Here is a 23,263-nt window from a genome sequence, read left to right as displayed (position 1 = left end):
ACGGCACCACAACAGTTCCGGGTCTAGTGTCTCCCGCCCCGCGTCGGGCCGGAAAGGAGCTCGGCTCCCGTGGGTGAGTGGGGTCTTCTGGGGGGGTGGTCTCTGTGAGGAAGGTAGTCAACTCTGACGTAAAGTAGGGCGGCGTGTCCAGCATCCTTTTGAAGGAGTGCCTTGGGTGCAGAAAGGTCTGTCCTCGGAAGTTTATTGAGCTCCAAACACCTCAGAGGCCCTGGGGACAGCCGGGTAAACGAGGGGGTGGGGGTATGGAGCCACCTTCCAAATAAGCTGACCATAATCAAATCAACGAGCTGGAGTTAGACTCTACGTCGTTAGGGACAGGACGTTAAGAAAGTGTAAACGGGAGAATGTGACAGAAGGAAGGGAGGGAGAGCAATACGCCTTAGGAAGATTTGGGGGGTAGTGCAGCCCACCTATGACGAGTAGCAAGTGCCCAGGCCATAGGGTGGGACACGACTTGGCAAGTTCAAGGTAAAGAAAGAGAGCACGGTGACCGGGCAGAAACAGCAAGAGGAGAACGGCAGGAGCTGAGGTCTAGTCTTAGAGGCAGCAAATCTTGTAAGGCCTGGAAGGCAGCATACAGACTGGAATCTCGCTGCAAACGCCAGAGGGATGCGCTCTGATGGGTGACTTGAGATTATTTCTGACTCCTCATCAGAACAATTCGGTTGCCCCTGAGCATGGACATGCATGAAACCCAGTGACAGCCAGGGAAAAAAATATCACACAAGACAACCTTGCTTGGCAAAGAAGAAAAGCCCAATCCCCAAGAGAGGAAAAAGACTTGGTGTTTAAGGAAGTCAGGTTTTCCAGCCCTGTGTAATGACAGCCTTCAGAATTATCGTCTTTATTTGTAGATGGGGCAAATGTCACTTCATAAAACCCTCAGATATTTTCCTTGGATTCTTTTAAGATGATTTGCTTTTTTTTTTTTTTAATTGATTTTTTTTTTATTGGAAAGTCAGATTTACAGAAAGAAGGAGAAACAGAAAGATCTTCCATCCACTGATTCATTCCCCAAGTGGCTGTAACAGCCAGGGGTGAGCAAATCCAAACCCAGGAGCCAGGAACTTCTTCCCCATCTCCTATGCAGGTGCAGGATCCCAAGGCTTTGAGCTGCCCTCCATTGCTTTCCCAGATCACAAGCAGAAAGCTGGATGGGAAATGGAGCAGCTAGGACAGGAACCGGTATCCGTATGTGATTGCAGCACGTGCAGGGGGAGAATTTAGCCACTAGGCTATCACACTGGGACCTTAAGATGATTTTCTAAGCATAGATGCATCAGTATCTTTGGGAACTTGTTTAAAATACCTGTTCCAAAAAACAAATCAAAAAAGCATAAGGATAAAGTAGTTTCCTTTTTGTACTGTAACGAAAAATGTGTGAGTTTTGGATCTTAAGTAGTGAATCTTGGTAGGCCACTTTACTGTGCTGTGTCTTTAAAATATTGTTAATAATAATGACAAGGTTTATACCCTTTTAGAAATCAAAACTTTTAGATAACTTTGAACATGCAAAGTTATTCATTTTAAAGTCAATTCACTACATGGTAGCGTAAAGAAGCATTTTATAAAGATATATTTTCCAGATTTAAAAACTTTTTTTAAGAGATTTATTTTATTGGAAAGTCAGATACACAGAGAGGAGGAGAGACAGGAAGATCTTCTATCTGATGATTTCACTCCCCAAGCAGCCGCAACGACTGGAGCTGAGTCAATCTGAAGCCAGGATACTGGAGCCTCTTCTGGGTCTCCCATGCAGGTGCAGGGTCCCAAGGCTTTGGACCTTCCTTGATTGTTTCCCAGGCCACAAGCAGGGAGCTGGATGGGAAGCAGGGCTGCCAGAGTTAGAACCAGCGACTATATGGGATCCCGGTGCGTGCAAGGCAAGGATTTTACACTATCACGCTGGGTCCTAAAATCTTTTTTGAATATCTGGCTGGGTAGAAAACAGCTGCATTCTCTTATCTCTTGCATCTGTTTTTGTGTGGTATCACTGTATTGTGAAAGAATGAAGGGCGAATGTCTCAGTAGTACTGTGAAAATGGTCTTTGAGAAAGGTCCCAGGGACACCGCGGAATCCTTGTACCACATTTTGGGAATTGCTGCATTGGGATATTGTCATGACAATAAAAAACCTCGGTCTGATTTATAGAGCTTGCAATCATATGCACAGTTAAAAAAAAAAAAAGGCAAATACCGAGTAAGTAAATCTAAGTGGGGCCCAGAAATCTGCATCTTTAAAATCACTAGAGATTAATTGCATGTAAGAATTGCAGTTAAGAAAAATCTCAAATAGATTTAGTTCTCCAGAGTGTTCTGCCTGCTAAAATCAAGAAAGCTGAATTTACTTATCTTCAGATCTCTGTATTAAATTTGCAGAGACTGAAACTATAGACAGTTAGTTAGAATTTGGTAGCAGCACCTTTGTGATTATAAAACTGACAAGTGTTTAGATTCAGAATCTGAAGTACTTGCTGTCGTCAGTGGCCCTGTGCGAGGACTAGGCTGACCTTCAGGTGTGTGAGTCATCACACATTTTTAAAATTTATATATTTGAAAAGCAGAGTGACAGGAATAAAGATCTTCCTTCTGCTAGTTTACTCCTTCAGTGGCCACAACAGCCAAGGCTGAGCCAAGCTAAACCTAGAAGCCAGGAGCTCCATGCATGTCTCCCATGTGCACGGTGACTGAGGGAATCGGACTCTCTTCAGCTGTTTTCCCAGTAACATTAACAGGGAGCCAGATCAGAATCCAGGCTGGCACTCACATTGCTGCTCCTCTCAGATAAGGGTTCCCTGTGTTGCTGGCAGCAGGTTAATGTGCTGCATCACAGTGCCAGCCTGCATTACATTCTTTTGAAGAGATGAGTGATTGGTGAGAGAGGAAATTTGTGGAGGAAATTTGAGAGAGGAAATGCTCTGTGCTGAAAGAGAGACAGAAATACATCTAGAACTAAAAGTCTGTGAGAATGTTTCCTAAATAAAATGAAATTAGAGCTATACATTAGAGGATGAAATTCCCACAGGAAGGCAATCATGGATGGGGCAGAAAGTTTTAAAGCAAAAGAACAGCTTGAACCAGTGCTTTAAGATAACGGTTATTTATAGAGTCTAGAAAAAGAAGTGTTGTTGAGACTGTCTGCCACAGTGAAAAAGTGAGGACGGTTCTAATACTGAAGCAGAGAAAGCAGTGGTGATAGCAGCCAGCCTTCAGATGAGGGAACAGAGTACGTGGTCGCTAACTCAGGATAGTGATGCAACTAGAGATCAAACTGAGCCTCAACACTCATTCCTTCAGCAAGTTACCATGTGCACAGCGCTGGGGGATTCTTGCTTCTCTTTAGCAGCCTGACTCTGGTCCTGGCGAATTAGGAATGCCACACCAAAATCTTAAGTTATCTCAGTGGGCAGTAAAAAATCCACCACTAAATTTTAAAATTGCCTTGCCTTTCTTGGGGTGTGTTGAGCTTACACAGGAGGAAGGCTAGCAGTAGCACTAAATCATCTCATCCTCAGGACTATCCCACAAGGTAGCTAACTTTTTATGATGTGAGAACTAAGACCACAACAACTCAGGGCTTCCCTCTGGTCTAGAATTAGGCACTTTAACTCCAGAGCCCATTCTCCTGATCACTGTGTTAGTCTTAAGATGTTGATATGGTAAAATTAAAAAGTCTGTGGGAACTATTACCCATCTACATGTTGGACAAATAGATCTAGGAGTAAGAATGAGGAATCTTATTTTATATACCTTGACTCTTAAAAAGATTTTCATTGGAAAGGCAGATTTACAGAAAGAAGGAGATACAGTAAGACCCTCCATCTGCGCTGGTCATTGTCCAAGCAACCACATGGCCGGAGCTAAACCAATACAAAGCCAGGAGCCAGGAACCCCTGCCCCATCCCATGTTTTCCACTTGGGTGCAGGACCCCAAGACCCTGAGCCAAACTCCTCTGCCTCCCCAGGTCATAAGTATGGAGCTAGATGGGAAGCAGAATAGCCAGGACACAAATCGGCATCCACACAGGATTCCAGCACCTGCAAGGGGAGGATTAGCCAACTGAGCTCTAGGCCCTAGATACACCAAGTTTGAAGTATAGTACTGAGGGATGTTTTACACTATAGAGGAAAATATTGTGGTGAGAGATCATAAATCTAAGCCTATTCCATTGGTTTTGTTATGGTGGTGGTTACTTGTATCCAGTAGCTATTTATATATATAAGGTATATATCTATTTGTTGATTTTTCTTGAAAGTTAAAATTAGATCTTCCAGCCACTGGTTCACACCCCAAATGGCTGCCACAGCCAAAGCTGGACCAGTTTGAAGCCAGGAGCAAGGAGCTTCTTTCAGGTCTCCCAGGTTAGTTCAGGGGCTTCTTTCCCTGCTTTCCCAGGCCATTAGCAGGGAGCTGCATAAGAAGTGAAATAACCCAGACACAAACCAGCATCCATATGTGATACTAGGGCCACAGGTGGAATGTTGGCCTGTTACACAATCACGCTGCTATTGCATAGCTATTCTACAATTGCTTATGCCAAAAAGAACAGAAGTCACAGGTATAAGTGGAATAATCCTGGGTTGAAAAGAAGACTCACGAAAAATAAAGTGCAGAAAAAAATGTTTCTCAGTATGCTAGAAAATCTATTGAAGTTTGAGATGTGACTGCCCAAATGCTAGTTCTGAGGTTCATGGCAGCACCCAAATACTAGTATGAGCATAAGAGCTGTTTAGAAGGTTTAATTAGGAACTTCTAAGTAAATTAGCCTCAAAATGGTGATTTCTATTTTGAGTATCACTAACCCTTTTCAATAATAATTGAATATGAGCAGAATAACTGTGTGTTTGTTCATTGCAAAGAATAGAGTAGTGCTAACAATCTGTTCTTCATTTGCCTTTTCTCCCCCTTGCCAATTCAAAATTCCACTTCATCAGTTTGGGTGCTGGATGTGTAGGAACTCCTCCACCTTCCAAGTATGACAGTGCAGAGAAGAGCGGATGAGCTGTAAATATAACTAGAACACGTTTGTTATGGAGATGGAAATATTAATATCCCAGTATCATTGGAGCAAAAAAACAGTGCCATCTGGGCATCAGTGTTTTTCCCCATTTGAGTTATCCCAGGACTCTTATGAAAACAACAGCTTCCTCAGCCAACTTAATATTGAGCCACCAGAACGGAAATCAGCCACATCACTTCCTTGTTTACTTCTGTTGAGAATTGGAACAGAATGGAAATATTATTTTCTCTTGCAAGTTGGCAAGAACAGTAGTAAGGCAATCTGTTGGGGATGACAGATATAGGCTCTCTTTCCTCTTTTTAAAATAGTTGCTATTCAAAATGGTTTTTGTAGGGTAGCATCTACATTTCTGATCATTCATGATGCTAGCAAAGCTTATATTTTTAAATATCTAAAAGATGCAAAGAGAGATGGATTAACCTTGGGTGTCACATTTACCTGGTATATTCTTCTTGGTACTGAAGGAAGGCAATATGAAATGGACACCAAAGAACTTTGTCCAGAACCCTCTGTTTTTACAGGAAAGTGGTGTTTCGATTTTCTTTTTGAACCCTTTTTTTTTCTGCTTCAAATGTCAGCTGCATAATATTATGTACAATGATGGGAATAGTATTATAAGAAGTCTCAAACTTTCAAGTGCATTGCATTCCTAAAATTCACAAATTCCTCCTCTTTTACATTCACAACACAATTATGCTTCTCTTTGTTACTTCTCTCACTGCCTTGTGTGTAATTAGCTTTTTCTGTCCCTGCCTTTGTCCACACTGTCTTCCGATAGTCTAGGGCAGTGTGCTTATTCACCTGAGCATTGCTCACAGTGCCTGCTACTTCATTTTGCACACGATAGGCCCGTAATTCAACCATGCTGTTTTAAAGTCAGGCTACAATGAGCAGAGAGATCCTGGTCATTCAGAACAACCTGGCTTAAGTCAGGGGAGACGAAGTGCTAAGAAATACATGCAGGGTATTTCCTCTCCCTACTTTGTTTTTTGTCATGGAGCTGTGTCTCCTAGTAGTTCCTGTCAGAGTCCCTTGAACCCAGGATGCCCCGGGAGGGGTATCAAGTGCTTAGTGCTGACTGAGCGTAAAGGGAATTACAAGTCCTGTTTCCTAACATGAAATCATTGTACCAGATTACTTGTGCCTGCTTTGACCTAAGAGCAGCTCAAGGATGTTCATCATGTTTCTCTGTTCCTGTTTTATGCGTTTCTCTGAACTGTTAGTCCTGTGACTGTACATAACAGGAGCTGCAGTCCTGGCTACGTGGGCAGTTTGCTGGCCACAGTCCAGTGTTTAAGGAGAATAGTTCCAGACCCATAGTGAGGACTGATTGCTTCCACAGGCGTGATTCAGTCGTTGGTGCCGAGCTGCATGTTTTCTCCTCTACCTGACCGTTTCCCCACTTGCTTCCCTGTTGACATGTTCAGTCTTCATCATTGTGGTTTTAATTTTGAAGAAATATGAAATAGAAATGCTTATTTCTTCAACAAACGAAACAGTTGTTTTGGGAGTCAAGAGCCAGAACAGCATGAACGAATATCTCTCCCTGCGGGTCCCTTTCCACAGTAACCTCTTGCTCCTCTTTTCTTTCATTCCATCCCTCTTTGCTTGTTCATGTCAGTGAATTGACTTCCTTGCGGACCCGAGAAACACAGGAACCACAGGCAAACTGTATAGCAGATTCAGATCTGCAAACTCAGGGTGCAAAAACAGCACAACCTTGTTGGTGGGGTCCAAGCTAAGCTTGGACACTTGCTTTTAATGAGAATAGGGGAAAAGTGAAATTTACATTTTGTATTGAAATTATGTGATGGTGTGTATTATCCTTGTCCCTAAGATTCTGAAATGGTTGCAAAGGATTCTGAGTAAAAGTGTTTGATAATGATTGAACTATAAGGTTAGCACAATATCTTAAAAACAACAACAACAACAGTAGTTAGAGTTTATTTGGAATTGCCAGAATCTGTGTTTTTATGTGTACCATCTCATTCAGACTTGATAGTAGTCCTATTAGGCTAGGTAATATTTTTCTCATTTGAAAGATCAAGGGGCTGAGACCCTGAGAGTAATCATTTTGTAAAACTTGCAATGTTGGGTTCTCAGAGCCAGGATTCAAATTCAGGAAATCTAACTCCAGAGTTTGTACTCTGAACCCTCCATCCCCACCTGCTTCCTTGCCTTTATCAGAGACAATCAGTTACACTCTTCTAGAGTAATCTAGACCCAGAGTGCAATATGAGTGATTAGTCTCTGTTGAAAGTGTTGTGTCTGAAGAATGATTAGGCGTGGTTGTTGCTTGAGGAACAGTAACATTTTTTTAGTGGTACTTAGAAGCTAGCATGGACCCACTTGTCTCAGAATCACCCAGGGAGCTAATTAAATACCAGAAATTCTTATTCACTGGGGCTGAGATGGAACCCAGAGATGTATAATTTAACAAACTTGGTAGATGACTATAATATTCTTTCTGGATAGGAAATTGGACTTGGTGCTATTTTATTGCCACCATTATATTCAAGAAGATGACAGTTGAAGACATTGAGGGGTTGGAGTTTGAAGAATACTTGTAGGTAGGATTTGGTACTCGCTGCAGCAGCACATGTACTAAAATCAGAATCACACCAAGTCTGCAGTTTTTGTTTTACTCTAAATAGTCCATTCTTCAGGTTAAAAACATGTAGAAAATTATTGGCATTATTCAGTCATCTTTTCAGGGGCTAATGAAAATTAAATAACATTTATAACTTACTATAATTCGGATTTTGAGGAGTTTAAAAATAGAATTTTCCATTGCTTTTTATGTTCTGTGATCAAACAGCCTCTCTGTAAGTATAAAAGAGGATAAATGTAACTTCCAAAACTGATTATCTTGAGCTTCTGCAAGAAGTAAAGCCAGATAATTCCTCCCATATTTTACACAAGTGGTAGTTCAAAGTATTCTTTGAGAGATGGTGATTTAAAAGCAAAATCAAATTACCAGGAAGAGATTTTTTTCTTTTCATTCATGATAATTTGTGTCTTTTAAATTGGCCTATCTTTCCCTATAATTTTATATTTGCATTTCTACCAATTAGACACTTAAGATGTCAGTTATTCTCTTAGCTATTTTAGATAATTCTACAGACTTTAACAGCTAGAAATTTGGTATTTTTGCAAACTGGTGAGAATACTGTATTGTATCTCAATATTGAAGAACCCATTAAAGGAAAGTTCATTTGCCTAAATAAAACTCCTGCCCAAAAGGGAGCTTCTATGGCCTCAAAAGTCAATAACTATGTATGTATATGCAGTAAATATAATTTTCTTCCTAACATTAAGGCCAAAAACTACCACAGGTACCCTGCATTATTTATATTTAATGTATCTGTGCTTGAGCTATTCAAATTTTGAGCTCCATGATTATGATTATAATATGCCAGTTAATTTACATTATTGATATGACAACATATGGTAATGGTGCAGGTTGAAATAAAAGATCATTAAGCTAAATATTTTAGCTTTCACTGGCTCCCTGTTGCATACAATTGCAGAATGAACCGAAAATCATAGTCTTTTAAAACTAGAAGAGTGCTTAGAGATTATCTCATCTGGTCTCTCCGTTTTGACAGAAGAACAAACAGAAGCCCAAAGAGAATGCCACCTGCCAAGGTTGTATAGCTAGTTAGTAGCAAAGCTAGGGCCAGGATCAGTGCTTCCTAATTTAATGTTTTGTCTACCATCTCTAAATGAGTTTTTAAGGTGGTATTCTCTAAACACTCTGATATTAGCACCATTTTCTCTAACCAGTTTATTTCTGGTGTTTAAACTCTGGTAAAGCATTGTTTCTCAGCCTTTTGGCTAAGATCAAGTGTAAACTCTGGGAAAACAGCCCCTCATGATTCTTACTCCGTTGGCTAAACTTTTTATCGGACTTTCTTTTAGGTTGGTCTCCGCTCTCATTTTTTTAATCTTGAAGACTTCAAACTGTACCTGGATCTACCACTTTTTTGGGAAAGTTCCCTACCCAGCAATAAATTACATACTGCATCCTTGTAATAATACAGAAGCTTTTGAATTTTTCAGATTGAAACAAGATTTTTTTTCTTCCATTTCCCATGAGGCCCCATCGTTGCTTATTCACTTTAGTGGTGAGTGTTATTGTTCCGGCTGCTTTTGTTTTGGACGATGCTGACTTCAACCAAACAGTACCCCAGGCAACAAATGGTAGTTCGCACAACGCATCATTTCTCCCAAGCTTTGAACTCTCAGCAGGTTCTCACTTGGGTGAAGATGTCATCATAGCCAAAGAAGGAACAAGCGTTTCAATTGAGTGTCTTCTCACAATCAGTGACTATGAAGATGTCCATTGGTACAACTCGAAAGGACAGCAACTGGATGGCAGCAGCAGAGGTAACTGGGTCAGGGGGCAGTTAATCAAGATTATTCATACTCAATAAGAAAGCTCAAAAGATGAGGTGCCAAGATGAATAGCTTAAAACTTTCGAAAGGCCTAGGATATTGTACCTATCAGTTAAAAAAAAAAAGCAGTTATACTTATTGAACTACACAAAGAGTAGTAATAAATGTAAAGACGTTCACATGGTTACAATGAGCTGTCTTCTCTGTTGATGATTTCCTTCTTTGTTGAAGGTAGACCATATCAGGACTACTACATACAGCTGCGTGGGTGGTCATTCATCTACACTGCAGAGTGAATACTTCAGTGTAGATACCCCATTGTGGATACATCAGTAAGGGTTTTTGAGGGGACAGTGCCATGGTGTTGTTGGCTAGGTCTCTACTTATGGTGCTGGCATTCCATGTGGGCACCAAACCAGTTCAGTTACCAGCTGCTCCACTTCTGATCCAATTCCCCTACAATCTGTCTAGCCCCGTGGAAAATGGCCCATGTGCTTGGGCCCCTGGAAGATTCTCTCTCTCTCTCTCTCTGTCTCTCTCTCCCTCTTCCCTCTAACTCTGCCTTTCAAGCAAAACCAAACATTTTTTATAAAGGAGGAGGGTTAGCAAGACTTCAGAAAATGTGTCATTAATATAAAATTGTTTGCTGTAAAATGAGTTCTTGCAAATGTTAGAGGAAAACCATTTTTGCTTTTTTCCCCAAACATAATGACCTTCTACAGATAAGTGGTCACCAAGAAGTTTGAATTGTTAATCAGCCTTTTGAAAATGCATGCCTATTAGATCAGAATGTCTAGAATGTTGACCATAGTGTGTATTTTCAGCATGATTTGAGATTCTGTATTTTGAACTCACTGAACTAGACTCCCATCTCCTCTGGGTTGTAGCATAACTTGACCAAATACATCTGAGATTTGATTATGCAGTCAATGTAATCATTATAGACAAGCTATGTAAATAATTCTTTAGGTTACAGCAAGACCAGCCAAGTGGAATGGCAATTCCACTTTCCTATTTTGCCATTACTTTGAAAGCCACTAATATATATCATTGATGCTTTCAGCAGCAGCTTTAGAAAATTGAATTAAATTTTATGAATCTCAAATGAGAGGATTTTAAAGAGCATGTCAGTCTCATAAGAACTTCATAAATCTTGAACTGTTACTCACAAGTAAGCCAGAGTTTAGATTTTGGTTGTAATGCAGTGGTTGGGGAATGGAGTGTGTATAGTTCATTATACCTTGGTTCCAAAGGGTGTCGTTTTTGTAGCTTTAAGTTCATAGAACAGAGGTTTATGGAATAATGGCTCTATTCTCCTTTTCAGCATTAATGAATTAGTAATTCTTAAAAATTGAATTAGAGAATTAGCCAAGCTTTGGTGGTGATGAAAGGATCATAACCCAGAGTGTTTACTGTTATATATGCCACTAAAATAATCTGTAACTCTAGAATATTGGGATAGCAAAGATTTTTAAATAGTGTCCCCAGCCTCTTCTGGGATACCATCTCTACACAGTAAGATACACACCCCCATACCATCTAATTAACCCATCTGAGAATTTGCCACAGAACTACAAATTGTGTAGGCAAAGCAGAGTTGCCAAAAGATGTTGAATCACAGTGGGTGGTCAGTATGCTTTATTGTTCACACACTTAGGTACTTCTACACATGTGCTCCCTAAGTGAGATATCTTATGTATAGAAGAGAGGCGGTATGATTTAGATTTAAAACAGAAGTATACACTTCCTAAGGACAGCTTATCCTCCTTGCCAACTTTTCCATTTATTCTGACTTGTGATGTATGTCTTTTGGGTTAGGCTTCAGATAGTCCCACCAGAAAACCAAAATATCACCATCAGCAAACCATTCCTAACAAAACAAATTAGCACATGCATTAGCCACAATAGCCAGTCAGTAATTGAACAAGTGTATTAAATGCCACGGATTTTTAAAATATATTTTTTGCTGTATAATTTCATTATAGAATGAACATAGTTAAATGAAAAATAAAAATTACTCATAATCTATTACCCCAGAAATAACCATTTTTTAAAACTTCTTAAGCATATCCTTCTAGTATATCCTTCTAGTATAGTATAGGTGGAGAATGTGGTATAGATATATATTAAATTTTTTTATTAAGATTTAGTCATCTAGAATTATGTAGACATACCTCTCTCCTTTAAAGGCTGTTTTGTTTAACTGTGAAAACCAAGCTTTAGTGATTATTAATGTCAGGAGCAAAGATTTTTATTTCCTTTTAGGTTCTAGACTAATTAAATTGTCTCTGAACATACTATTCTGCCCCGTTTTACATAATTGAAACAAAAAGAATCTGAGTTAAGTGAAGATACTTTGATGAAGAGGTAGTATACCAATGAGACGGTTGGCACATTTAGTAACAATATTCTTTATGCTGTGATTTTTTTTTTCATTTTTGTTGGATTACCAGGTGGAAAATGGTTGATTTCCGATAACTTCCTAAATATTACCAACGTAGCTTTTGAAGACCGTGGACTCTATACATGTTTTGTCACATCTCCGGTTCGTGCCACCTACTCTGTCACCCTACGAATTGTCTTCACCTCAGGAGACATGAGTGTCTACTACATGATTGTTTGCCTGATTGCATTTACAATCACTCTCATCTTGAATGTCACACGGCTGTGCATGATGAGCAGCCATCTTCGCAAGACAGAGAAGGCCATCAACGACTTCTTCAGAACAGAAGGGGCTGAGAAACTTCAGAAGGCCTTTGAGATTGCCAAACGCATCCCCATCATCACCTCTGCCAAGACCCTAGAGCTCGCCAAGGTCACACAGTTTAAGACCATGGAGTTTGCACGTTATATTGAAGAACTAGCAAGAAGCATTCCTCTTCCACCCCTTATTCTAAACTGCCGAGCCTTTGTTGAGGAGATGTTTGAGGCTGTGCGAGTGGATGACCCTGATGACATAGGGGAAAGAATTAAAGAGAGACCTGCCTTGGATGCTCAAGGAGGCATTTATGTCATTAACCCAGAGATGGGCCGGAGTAATTCACCAGGAGGAGATTCAGATGATGGCTCTCTGAATGAACAAGGCCAAGAGATAGCAGTTCAGGTTTCTGTCCATCTTCAATCAGAAACTAAAAGTATTGGTACAGATTCTCAAGAGAGCAGTCATTTCATCCCACCAGATGATACAGGATCTGCCAACTCTAACTCCAGCTACAAAGACGGAGTATATGAAAACTCACAGGTGTGAGTTGGCTCACTACCTACAGTAACAGCTGTCACTCAGAAAGGGACCTACTTCTCGGAGGACATAACATTGTCACCAAAAGATGGCGAGGGGTTTCCCCTTGTTGATATGCACATTAGAACATGAGTTGCCAAAACCTCTGTTAAAATGCAGAGTTTTTCCTAGCTGATATTCCAGTCTCTCCTTGGGCCTGATGAGATGATAAATGTTAACCATTAAGGGAGCTTGAGAGACAAATACCATGGGAGAAGTCCTAACACTCTCATGGCTTCTTTTTCTGGTCATATTTTTTCTGTTGGTAGATCTGATCCTTACCTTGAAGCTTCAAGTTTTCCCATCAGTACTCTGAGGAATTTGCATTACTTGAAATCTGAAGTTTCTAGCCCTGTAACTTATCATTCATCCCCTAAATAAACCACCAGAATCTTCAGCACATCTCTAAGGAAACCCTTCCTCTAGGTTTCCCAGTCCCTTTTTTGACCTGGCTGAGACTTTATTCTAGTATCTAGATTCCACATCAGTGCAGCAATGCACATGTGTGGGGTATTTTTTAGATATTCTGCCATGTGTAGCTGACAGTTACATGTGCTAAGTTGAATCTTCAATGTAGCAACGACTATCACATCAAAATCAGGGAGTAACTGCTCATTAGCAAACTATTTTCCTTGAGTGAATCGGTCCTTCTTGGAATATATCTTGTCTTTTTAACTTACAGAGAATTGTTTAGGTCATTGAAGCTGGTAGCGATTTCCAGTTTGATCTTCCAGCATGAGCTGTTTGTTCCTAAGGAATAATGTCTTTGAAGGTTTTAGAATAAGAACAAGTCAAATCATTTGTTTCTAATCAGTCATGGATTTTGATATTCCTGTAATGGAATTCTCAGGCTTTCCTCTTTCTTAGAAGTGTTAAACTCTACTTGTGGGTTCTGTGTTGAGATCCCATTCTAGAAGATAACCAAGAATCATTCTTCTTTGGACCTCTGTCAGTACTCTTGCCCTTTGTGGTCTGAAATATGGTGCTAAAGGTTGCATGCCTCCTTGTTTTGTTTATATTTTATTGTGGAGATTTTAATTTCTCTGCATTTCAGATACATAACTCTGACCTAGGGCTGCTTTTGTGGCCTTTGAAAAGCATGTGCCTGAAATCAAGTAACTGTGTTTCATGTGTTACTGGATTGAACATACAGACACACAAATGATCTAGACCTAAAGAGGGAGAAAAATGATGCATAATGTGATGTGTAATAAACACTTAAGATGGCATTTCTTGTCTAAGATCAGATATAATGGAATTAAATACTCTTCAGAATCGATTCTTCAGCTGCAGGAAGGTTGGTGAATTTGGCAGTGGAACTCCATTTGGTGTTCCACATTTCTTCATTTGGCATCTATTTCTCAAAGTGATAACTTCACCTCAAGTGTCCTGAGGGAAATGTGCAGAGATTTTACCAGGATTTAAATTTAAGGTTCCAGCTAGAAGAAGATAGGAAAGTCAAGAGTGTGACAGTAGAACTCATGCCTGCCTTTGTCCAGACTTATGAGAAATAACACATCTGCTCCGGATCGCAAGAATGAATCAGTGTGCAGTTTTACTGGATAAAGATGATAACGCTGCCTTTCTGTCTCTCAGGCTGTTTCCATGGAAACCTCTAGAGCAAAACAAAAGCTACCAATCATTTAGCCAAATCTTGCCTTGGCTCACAGACCTTTGTTTCATTAATGAAAACTGTTTTGTACATTTGGCTATGAGAGCAAGAACTCTTGAACATATCCTAGATTATGGAACACATTTTCCTATTTTGCATTGTGTCTTTTGAAAGATTTTTTAAAATAAATTTAAATCCCTTAATCTGCAGTCAAGCCCCTGAAGATCGCTCACATATTCAGATGTTATCTTCAACCCTATTGTACTATGGAAGTTTGGGGTCATCTCTTAGAATATAACTTGTCATATTCAACAGAATGGCTTTACCTCATAAGAGGAAGTATTTAAAAAGCTATTTGCACAATACTTTTTAATATTTAAATGCTTCAGTGTGTCCTAGATAACTTATTTTAGAAAGCTAACAATCGCCTGATTTGGTAACTGGAGTACCCAGTTTGCTTGGAATCTTCCACATTATGGTGCCACTTAGGAGGAATTAAACTAGGTCAAAATTTAGTCATATTTAGTATTTTGAAACGCTCGTTTGCAGGAGGAAGAAAGCAACCCTTACTAGCATTTTTTGTATCAAATACTTCTCACATTTAATTAACAATCCCATATTATCTTTTTTGTATAATGCTTAATGCTTGGAACTTAAACTGCAGTGTAAAAGATTTTTGGTGTTAACTGTGGTGTATTTTTAACTTTTTGTTTTTGCTGGATTTTATAGTTGTTGAAAAATACCTTTACCCAGAAAAATATATATATTTAAAATGGTTGTCATCTCATTAGCAACTTTGTATTGTGATTTAATGAACCTTATTGTCCTTATAAAATTAAATAAATTTACCAAAAGTCAACACTTAAGCATCTTTAAAAATCCATTTCCAGTGTAAAACCAGAAATACATCTTTTGAATTGATATCCCAGTTGTGCTTATGGGTTATTTGATTACACCTATTGTCAAGGTTGTATATGTTTTGACAGCTGAATTTTAGAGTCAGATCCAGTGAGCATTTTTATTTCCTACTAACTACTCTGATGTAACTTTCCTCGCTGGATAATGGCTCCTGTCTTCTTTGCCTCACTTCCTGTTTTAGAGTCAAAGCAGTATTCTCACATGCTCTCTTCAGTCCTTCTGCCACTTTGAGTCCCTCTGTCCTGTCCTTGTCTCTCCCTGTTTGTGATGTCAGATTTATTGGGTCTCTGAATGACACTAACTACTGCATGCTTGTTTTCTAGAACCCACCCTGTCCCAGGTGCTTGTCTGGTTTCTACACACTAACAGGTGTAACACAAGTGTATTATGTTTTCTGAGTCATGCATAAGAGAATGTAGCGTTCACTCAACTGGGCTGGGAATGTTGGGAATGCTCAGCCGTACACAGTAACTCCTAGTTTGTCATGGATGTATTTTACAAAAATGATTAAGTATTACTTTATAGATTTCAGATGTTTATGTTGTCATCATTTTAATAGATAGATGCAATATAATTTTGTCCTTTTTTAGTAGAGAAGTTGTACTTGAATGTAAATTATAATGTTCAAAATGGAGTGATTTAATTTCTCTGAAATTATGCCATATATTTCATTTTTGAATGGAATAGAATTCATTATAAATTATTTTATTGATTTTTTTTTTTCATTTTATTTAAAAGATAAACACAGATCTTCCAACCACAGATTCATACCTCGAATGTCTGCAACAGCTAAGATTGGGCCAGGCCAATCATCCAGCTCTCCACAGGGATGGTGGAGACTCAAGTACTTGAACCATTACCTAATACTTCCCAAGGCGCACATCAGCAGGAACCTGGATTAGAAGTGGAGGAGTCAAGGTGGGGGAAAGAGTATATGGTGCTATGCAATAGTGGATTAAGCCTCTACCTGTGGCACTGGCCTCCCATGTGCGCTAGTTTGAGTCCTGATAGCTCCACTTCCAATCCAGTGCCCTGCTGGTGGCCCAAGAGGGCAGCAGAGGAGGACTCAAGTGGCCAGGCCCCTGCACCTGTGTTGGAAATCCAGAAGAAGACTCCTGGCTCCTGGTTTCAGACCAGCCCAGCTCCAACCATTGTGGCCATTTGGAGAGTGAACCATGGATGGAAAATCTCTCTCATTCTCTCCTTTCTCTGTATTCTGTATCTCTTCCCTTCAAATAAAAAAAAAATGAATAAATAAATAAATCTTTGCAAAAAAAGAAGAAAGAAGGAATATAGGAGCTGGGTCTCAACCCAGGCACTCCAGTATGGGATACAGATTTCTCAGATTTCAAGTTTACCACTAAGCTACATGCCTGCCCAGGTGTTAAAGAAGAGCTTTGCATTTAATTTGGATTCCATCATTTCTACACACTTCAACCTTACATGTATTTACAAAGTATCTATATATACATCATGTTGCAAGCCATATGCAAATGAACATGCTGCCCACAACTGACTGCAGATACCAGACTGTCCAGCCTTGGCCTCACTGTGATAATTTCCCGCTTCTGAAGGAAAGGTCTAGAGGATTTACTGCATGTTATTAATGTGTGAGTATAGTCTGTGAGGTTAGGCATGATGAAAAAGTAGTTATGGTAGAAGTGAAAGATCTAACTCAGGGCTCTAGTGTAGTGATGGGAAATGGGCATAAAAAAAAAAGTAATCTCAAGAGAAAAGCAAAGGGAATAGATAGGAGATGTGTCCCATTATTTACATGACATGGTCTCAGAATGAAAACCCAACCCCTATCTTTGTATAGCAAAAGATTCCTGGACTTGAATCTGCCACTAGCCTTACAACTATCATCAAGTGATTCAGCCTCTTTAGGCGTCGGTGAAAAGGAGTTGATCATATAGAAATGCCTCAAAACTTAAAGATTGGGCCTGTCACAGTAGCCTAGAAGCTAAAAGGCCTCACCTTGAAAGTGCCGGGATCCCATACGGGTGCCTATTCTAATCCCAGCAACTCCACTTCCCATCCAGCTCCCTGCTTGTGACCTGGGAAAGCTGTTGAGGACAACCCAAAGCCTTGGGACCCTGCACCTGTGTGGGAGACCTGGAATTGACTCCTGGTTCATGGCTTTGGGTTGGCACAGCCCCTGCCATTATGGCTGCTTCAAGAGTGAATCAATGGGTGGAAGATCTTCCTCTCTGTTTCTCCTTCTCTATATATCTAATTTTCCTATTAAAATAATTAATCTTTTAAAAAACTTAAAGATTAAATGCAACAACACATAAGCCAGTGTTGTGTTAACTATGAAGTACCATAGGTACAATGGGCCCAGTGTCAGTTTTATCTGGTTAAGATCAAAATTATGACTGGTTGCATTTGTAACCAACTAAAGATTCTTCTACATTTCTCAGAATTGTATTTATGTGATGCAGGAACCCAGCTGTGCTTTACTCCTTCCCCTAAAGAGACATTTTTCTCCAATCCAGGGGTAGGCAGTCCAGCACTGGCTCAGGGGCTTAAGGACTGGCCTCTTGACTCCTCTCCATCCTTAGAATTCAGCTTTTATCAGCTTTTGGTCACAAGATATCTTAAGCTGGGTTTCCTGGAAGTATTTCCCAAGACAATGATTCATGTGCAATTAGCTTATTTGAAGTGTTCCCAGAAAGGTAGAGAAGTTGAGAGGAAACCTAATAACAGATGTGTTCATGATTGGGTTATTGCTGGTGGTCAGCTAGGGCTCTCAGGAAGTGATCTTTTTTCACTGTGTGAAGCTGATGCTTTATGTGCCACCTGAAAACCAAAGATCTGGGATAGTTTACCCAACACGCATCTGTCATTAAGTTGAGGGCTACTCTCAGCGTCACTAATTCTGATAGTTGAAATTTGAGTTCTTAAGTCATCACCCTACTATGGTCAGTGTAGAAATGGGGAGTGCCAGGAAGCTAAGGGCAAAACACCACAGAACCTGCCATGACAACTTCACCTCTAAAGTCATGTTTTCTTTCCAGTAAAGGAGAAAAAATGTCAAAGGCCAGGACACATAGCAACTGAGTTTACCTTTTTATCAAGCTTTCCTGAAGCCTCACATGATTAGGGTAAGGGAAATCCCAGACTAGACAGAATTATACCATAAAATTCAAATTTTATTTTATTTTATTTTATTTTTAAGATTTATTTTTATTATTATTATTTTTTTTTTTTATTGGAAAGGCAGATATACAGAGAGGAGAGACAGAGAGGAAGATCTTCCGTCCGATGATTCACTCCCCAAGTGCGCGCAACGGTCGATGCTATGCCGATCCGAAGCCAGGAGCCTCTTCCGGGTCTCCCACGCGGGTGCAGGTTCCCAAAGCTTTGGGCCGTCCTCGACTGCTTTCCCAGGCCACAGGCAGGGAGCTGGAAAGGAAGCGGGGCTGCCGGGATTAGAACCGGCGCCCATATGGGATCCCGGGCGTGCAAGGCGAGGACCTTAACCACTTGCGCCACCGCGCCAGGCCCAAAATTCAAATTTTAAAATAAAAAAAGAGGGCTGCATGGAAGTTGTGGCAATCGATAACACACAGCAAAATCATTTCCATATGAGTTATAGAGCTACAATATATGGATAAAATTGTCAACCATGAAGATAACAACATGCATGAACAAAGGAAGACTCAAGTAATATGCATGGCTCAGATAGCGGAAAGACAAGAAACAGGATTGTACTGGGCCATAATTGGCTTATCCTAGCCTATCTGCTCATCAAAACATACTCACCTCGTACCTGAGGTATGCCAAGTACTTCTCCATGAAACAGGGTCTTTACAGTGAGCCACTAGCATCATGTGTGTTTAATTAGGGCTCAGAAAAATCTCTCCCAAGAGAGCATGTGCTAAGACCCAACTGCTGAGGAGCCAGACATTCAAAGCTACAAAGCAGAAGTAGTCCAAGCAAAGGAAAAAAGCAGTAATGTGCTTGTCTTGTTAGAGAAGAAAGGAATAGGCCATATGGCAAATGAAGAGAGATCTGGTCAGGGAAGAAATCGGGGACCAGGGTTTCATCAATACTTTCTAGTGTTCTAGAAATGAAATTTTTGGAAGAAATCTTAGAGATAACCTAACTTAGAAAAGAAGATTACCAATTTCATGAGCAAAATTTTAATCATGCAATGCAGTAGTACTATTTTTCCCCAAATACTGTCTGCAGCTAAAAAAAAAATAAGGTGCTAATTTTCTTTTAAGAAATTAAACTCCTTTAGAGCCCCTTAAATTCCAATCATGTTCTTGAGTTTTCATGTTTTTGCTGGAACCTATTGATTAGCAAATATATAAATGTAAATACACATATGTCACTCCATCTGCCTGAGAATCCATGGCTCCTGCCAGTGAGCTTATTTTTCTTGACAGTTGGGAATACTGCTTTGCGTCTCGCTCAGCTGTGCAAAAGGGAGGCTCAAGTGTCCTAAGTGATGATAAATCAGCCTTTAAGGGGCCTCCTTCAGCAAGAAGGACTACCCTCTGGGAAATAGCTTGTACAAAGCAGAAGGGAGGTTTATCAGGAAAAAATCCCTCTGTGGGGTAATTTTGCAGTATGAATTTCATAGCTATTGCATTAACTGCAAGTAACTGGACAATTCCTAAGGCTATAGCCCTTTGATCTCTTGAATACCTAATATGGGCTCAGGCATGTTCTTTCAGTTTTTTAACAAATGTTTGTTACACATGAACTGGAGACATTACCACAAGCCAAACCAGAGAGTGTCTACTCATTGGGAACTGAAAATGCATAAGAAGATGGATCAAGTAGTCACAAAGAGGGTATGCAGTAAAAACTGAGAAGTGTGATAACATGATTCTGTGAGCTTCCAGTTCAAAGGAGCCTGATCAAACTGGAGATGGGTGAAGGATTCCCTGAAAAGATGATTCTTAAAGCAAACTAAATTCCTAACGCTGAGCCAGGGACTATGGATCTCTAAGTCATGGGTCTTGGTTAGAAGTAATTCATATGTCAGTTGAAAAATTAGATGTTCCTACAATAAACCATCAGAAACAGAGTATCAAGTGCTAAATGGATTACCACTAGATAATAAATTCAGAAGAACTTGAAGATGAAAAGTCAATGTATGGATGGCCCAAAGCCTTGGGACCCTGCACCTGCATGGGAGACCCAGAAGAAGCTCTTGGCTCCTGGTTTCGGATTGGAGCTCAGCTCCAGTCATTGCAGCTGCTTGGGTAGTGAATCAGCAGCCAGAAGATCTTTGTCTCTTCTCTCTGTATGTCTGACTTTCCAATAAAAAAAAAAAATAATGCCAATAAATTTTTCTTTTTTAAATAAGGTCCCCTTCTCCACAGCGCTTTTTTTTTTTTTTTTTTTTTTTTGTGATATCACCCACTTTCAGAGTTTTAAGTAGCACCTTCACATTGGTGACTCCCAAATATATTTCCAACTCCACATGGTCCCTTCCAGACTTGGATTTAACGCCTCCTTACTTAGCATCTCTGCTTAGCCAGGCATCTCAAAATAGTATCTCAAAATTAGTATGTCCAAAACAGACTCTTTGACTCACTTCTCTGACAACAAAAGAATACACCAGTTTCTGTCCACCACTCCTTCCATCTTGTTTTAGTACATGGCACTGCCACCTACTTAATTTGCTCAAGTCGGAAACCTGCATCATCTTTGATTCCATTACAACAGGTGGAATCCCTCATTGCATAAAGTTCTCATGCAATAGGTCAGTCACCTTTTCTATTTGACAGTCCCATTGACCGCCTGCTTCTACTCTTCTCCTGTCTTTCATTCTCATCACTACTAATCAGCAAGGACTTCCCAAAGCATAAATCACACTCGATCACTCTCTGTTTATAATTCATAGTGTCTGCCTTCCCTAGAAGAAAATCCATACTCCTAGAGATGGCCTGAAGCACCTGGCTCTTCCCTGTGTCTGATGGCTTCACTCACCACTCTGCACCTCCCTCATTGTGTCCCAGCCACCTGGCCTCCTGTGATTCCTCTAACACACCACGTCTTACCTCAGTTCCTTTGGTTCTGCTGTTTCTTCTGCCTAGAATGCTGCTCCCCAAATATTTCCTTCAGATCTCAGCTCAGTTCTCACCATTTCAGAGAAGCCTAACCTCTAAACTAACCCTTGACCACACTGAAGTAGCTACTCCCAGGGCTGGCATTGGAGTCAAGAAAAGAGATCTCCCTTTCAAACAGACCTCTTTCTTTTTTTTCTTCTTAGTGTTGGTTACTATTTGACATTAATCTTTTATGTATTTATTTAATTATTGATTTTCTGTTTCCCACAAATCAAATATCAGCTTCATGAAGATAGCAGTCTTGCCAATTTCTTATTTCTCTCTATATTCCCAACAATTAAATAGGGCCAGGCACTCCATGGCCAATCATTGAGTATCCGGTTTATGGATGATGAAGATGGATTGGAAAATACTGGTTGTGTAAGCTTTAAAGAAATCTTTCAGCATTTTGCTTCAATATGATTCCTTTCTTGAGGAAGAAGGTTATATACTACTTGACTCTGCTGGAATACAAATAAGATTAATGGGAAACTCAAGTCTTACCCAATTATTATGAGGAAAGTATTATAAGATATGGGCAAGGAGCCATTTCAGAGTAGTAGTGACAAGCTGGTGAAGAAAAAACACATTTGTTTTCATACCTTTAAACCTCCCAGGGACTGAGTAAGATGGACAAAATAAAATGTACCTATTTGCAATATAAAAATTCATAAATACAATTTACATTAAGTCAGAGTAGCCCTCTGTTATATAATATCAATAGGGGTTTTTTTGCTAAGTGTTTTGTTTTTGCTCTTTTTTGGAAAGTTAATATTCATGCTGTAAGAAAATTGCTTTCCATCAGAACATTTTAATGGAAAATGAATTGCAGTGTCATCCTGTCATCCTCTCTGGCAGCACAATGAACAGGGCCTTTTGTCAATAACTTAAGGACATCATTATAAGCAGAGATTGTTGTATTTGGGTGTGAAATGGTTATGAGCTCTAAAATCATAGAAATATAGAAGTTAGGCCTTCTGAAGTCTCTGAGGTGTATTGTAAAAGTTCTTCTCTCTTCTCTCATTTATTCATCAACGAACACAGGGCTTCATAGCTTGTGCCAGACTGGTGGCTGAGGACTGTGACAGATTGATAAACAAGATCCATGTGAGCCCTGTCGTCAAGCCCAGAATCTTCTGGAGAAGACGTGCCACAACCAGTAAGTACAAATGTGACAAGCATTTTGGAAGGTCTCAGCACAGGCTTGGAAAAGACTCCCTAAGTCCCTTGCTCAGAGGAAAAATGGCGCAGGCAGATGGAAGATGAGAGCCCAGGTGTGTTTGAGCAGACGAAAGACCCCTGCAGGTCCCCATGGTCTCATAGAGCCAGCAGGGACCAGCTCACAGTGTGTTTCCCTATCTTGCTATCCGCTTAGGAGGCTAGGAGTTTGTCTTTATTCTAGGAGCAAATTAAATGGTTTCAATGATTCATAGCCAAGTGTATACTGTATTTACAGAGTATAGAGAATGACTTATAAACATGTGTTTTCACATATATTTTAGTTTAGACTAAGTTATACTTGGTGACCCACTTTCCACACACTGTGGAATTGACAGGTGGTCCTTGGGTGAAGCAAAAAAGTGAAAAAGTCCATCAATGAATATTCAGGCTTAATAGTGCAGGCTTCAGAAAAGAGCCTTATTACTAGAATCCTATTATGTAATTCTGTGAGTATGAATCCCAATTTAATTCAGCTCAGCATTATCTGAGACACTTGTGCTTCATATCTATGTATGGTTTATTGGGAAGTCCGTAGGGTGAAAGAACATACACTGTGGATGGATGCCTACGTCACTCCGAATGGACTAAGATGAGTTCCCTCCCTCCCTAGAATGCGGAGAGGTGTATCCCTTAGTGAGCCAGAGGTTGGCAGAGAGACTCAACTCCACCATTTACTCACCAAAATGGTCTTGGATAAGGGACTGAATTTTTTTGATTATTAATT

At 40.0% G+C, this 23,263-nt stretch overlaps 1 protein-coding gene across 1 annotated transcript; it reads left to right on the top strand.

Annotated features, from left to right (window-relative positions):
* The first annotated feature begins 24 nt into the window (after positions 1-24).
* Positions 25-15,250, top strand: MFAP3 (microfibril associated protein 3). Its single transcript, XM_040993545.1, has 3 exons — positions 25-73; positions 8,964-9,431; positions 11,894-15,250. The coding sequence occupies exons 2-3, from the start codon at positions 9,137-9,139 to the stop codon at positions 12,685-12,687; spliced, it is 1,089 nt and encodes a 362-aa protein (XP_040849479.1). The 5' UTR covers positions 25-73; positions 8,964-9,136; the 3' UTR covers positions 12,688-15,250.
* The last annotated feature ends 8,013 nt before the right edge of the window (positions 15,251-23,263 follow it).

Source organism: Ochotona curzoniae, unplaced genomic scaffold (genome assembly GCF_017591425.1).
Source record: "Ochotona curzoniae isolate NIBS_2020 unplaced genomic scaffold, NIBS_Ocur_1.0 contig_1, whole genome shotgun sequence".
Lineage (NCBI taxonomy): Eukaryota > Metazoa > Chordata > Mammalia > Lagomorpha > Ochotonidae > Ochotona > Ochotona curzoniae.
This window is presented reverse-complemented; position numbering and strand designations above follow the sequence as displayed.

Bases quoted from the DNA above. Each gene is read 5' to 3' on its own strand.
- MFAP3 (XM_040993545.1), top strand. From the start codon at position 9,137: ATGAGGCCCCATCGTTGCTTATTCACTTTAGTGGTGAGTGTTATTGTT. The intron at 9,432-11,893 runs GTAACTGGGTCA...TTGGATTACCAG, and splicing joins ACTGGATGGCAGCAGCAGAG to GTGGAAAATGGTTGATTTCC.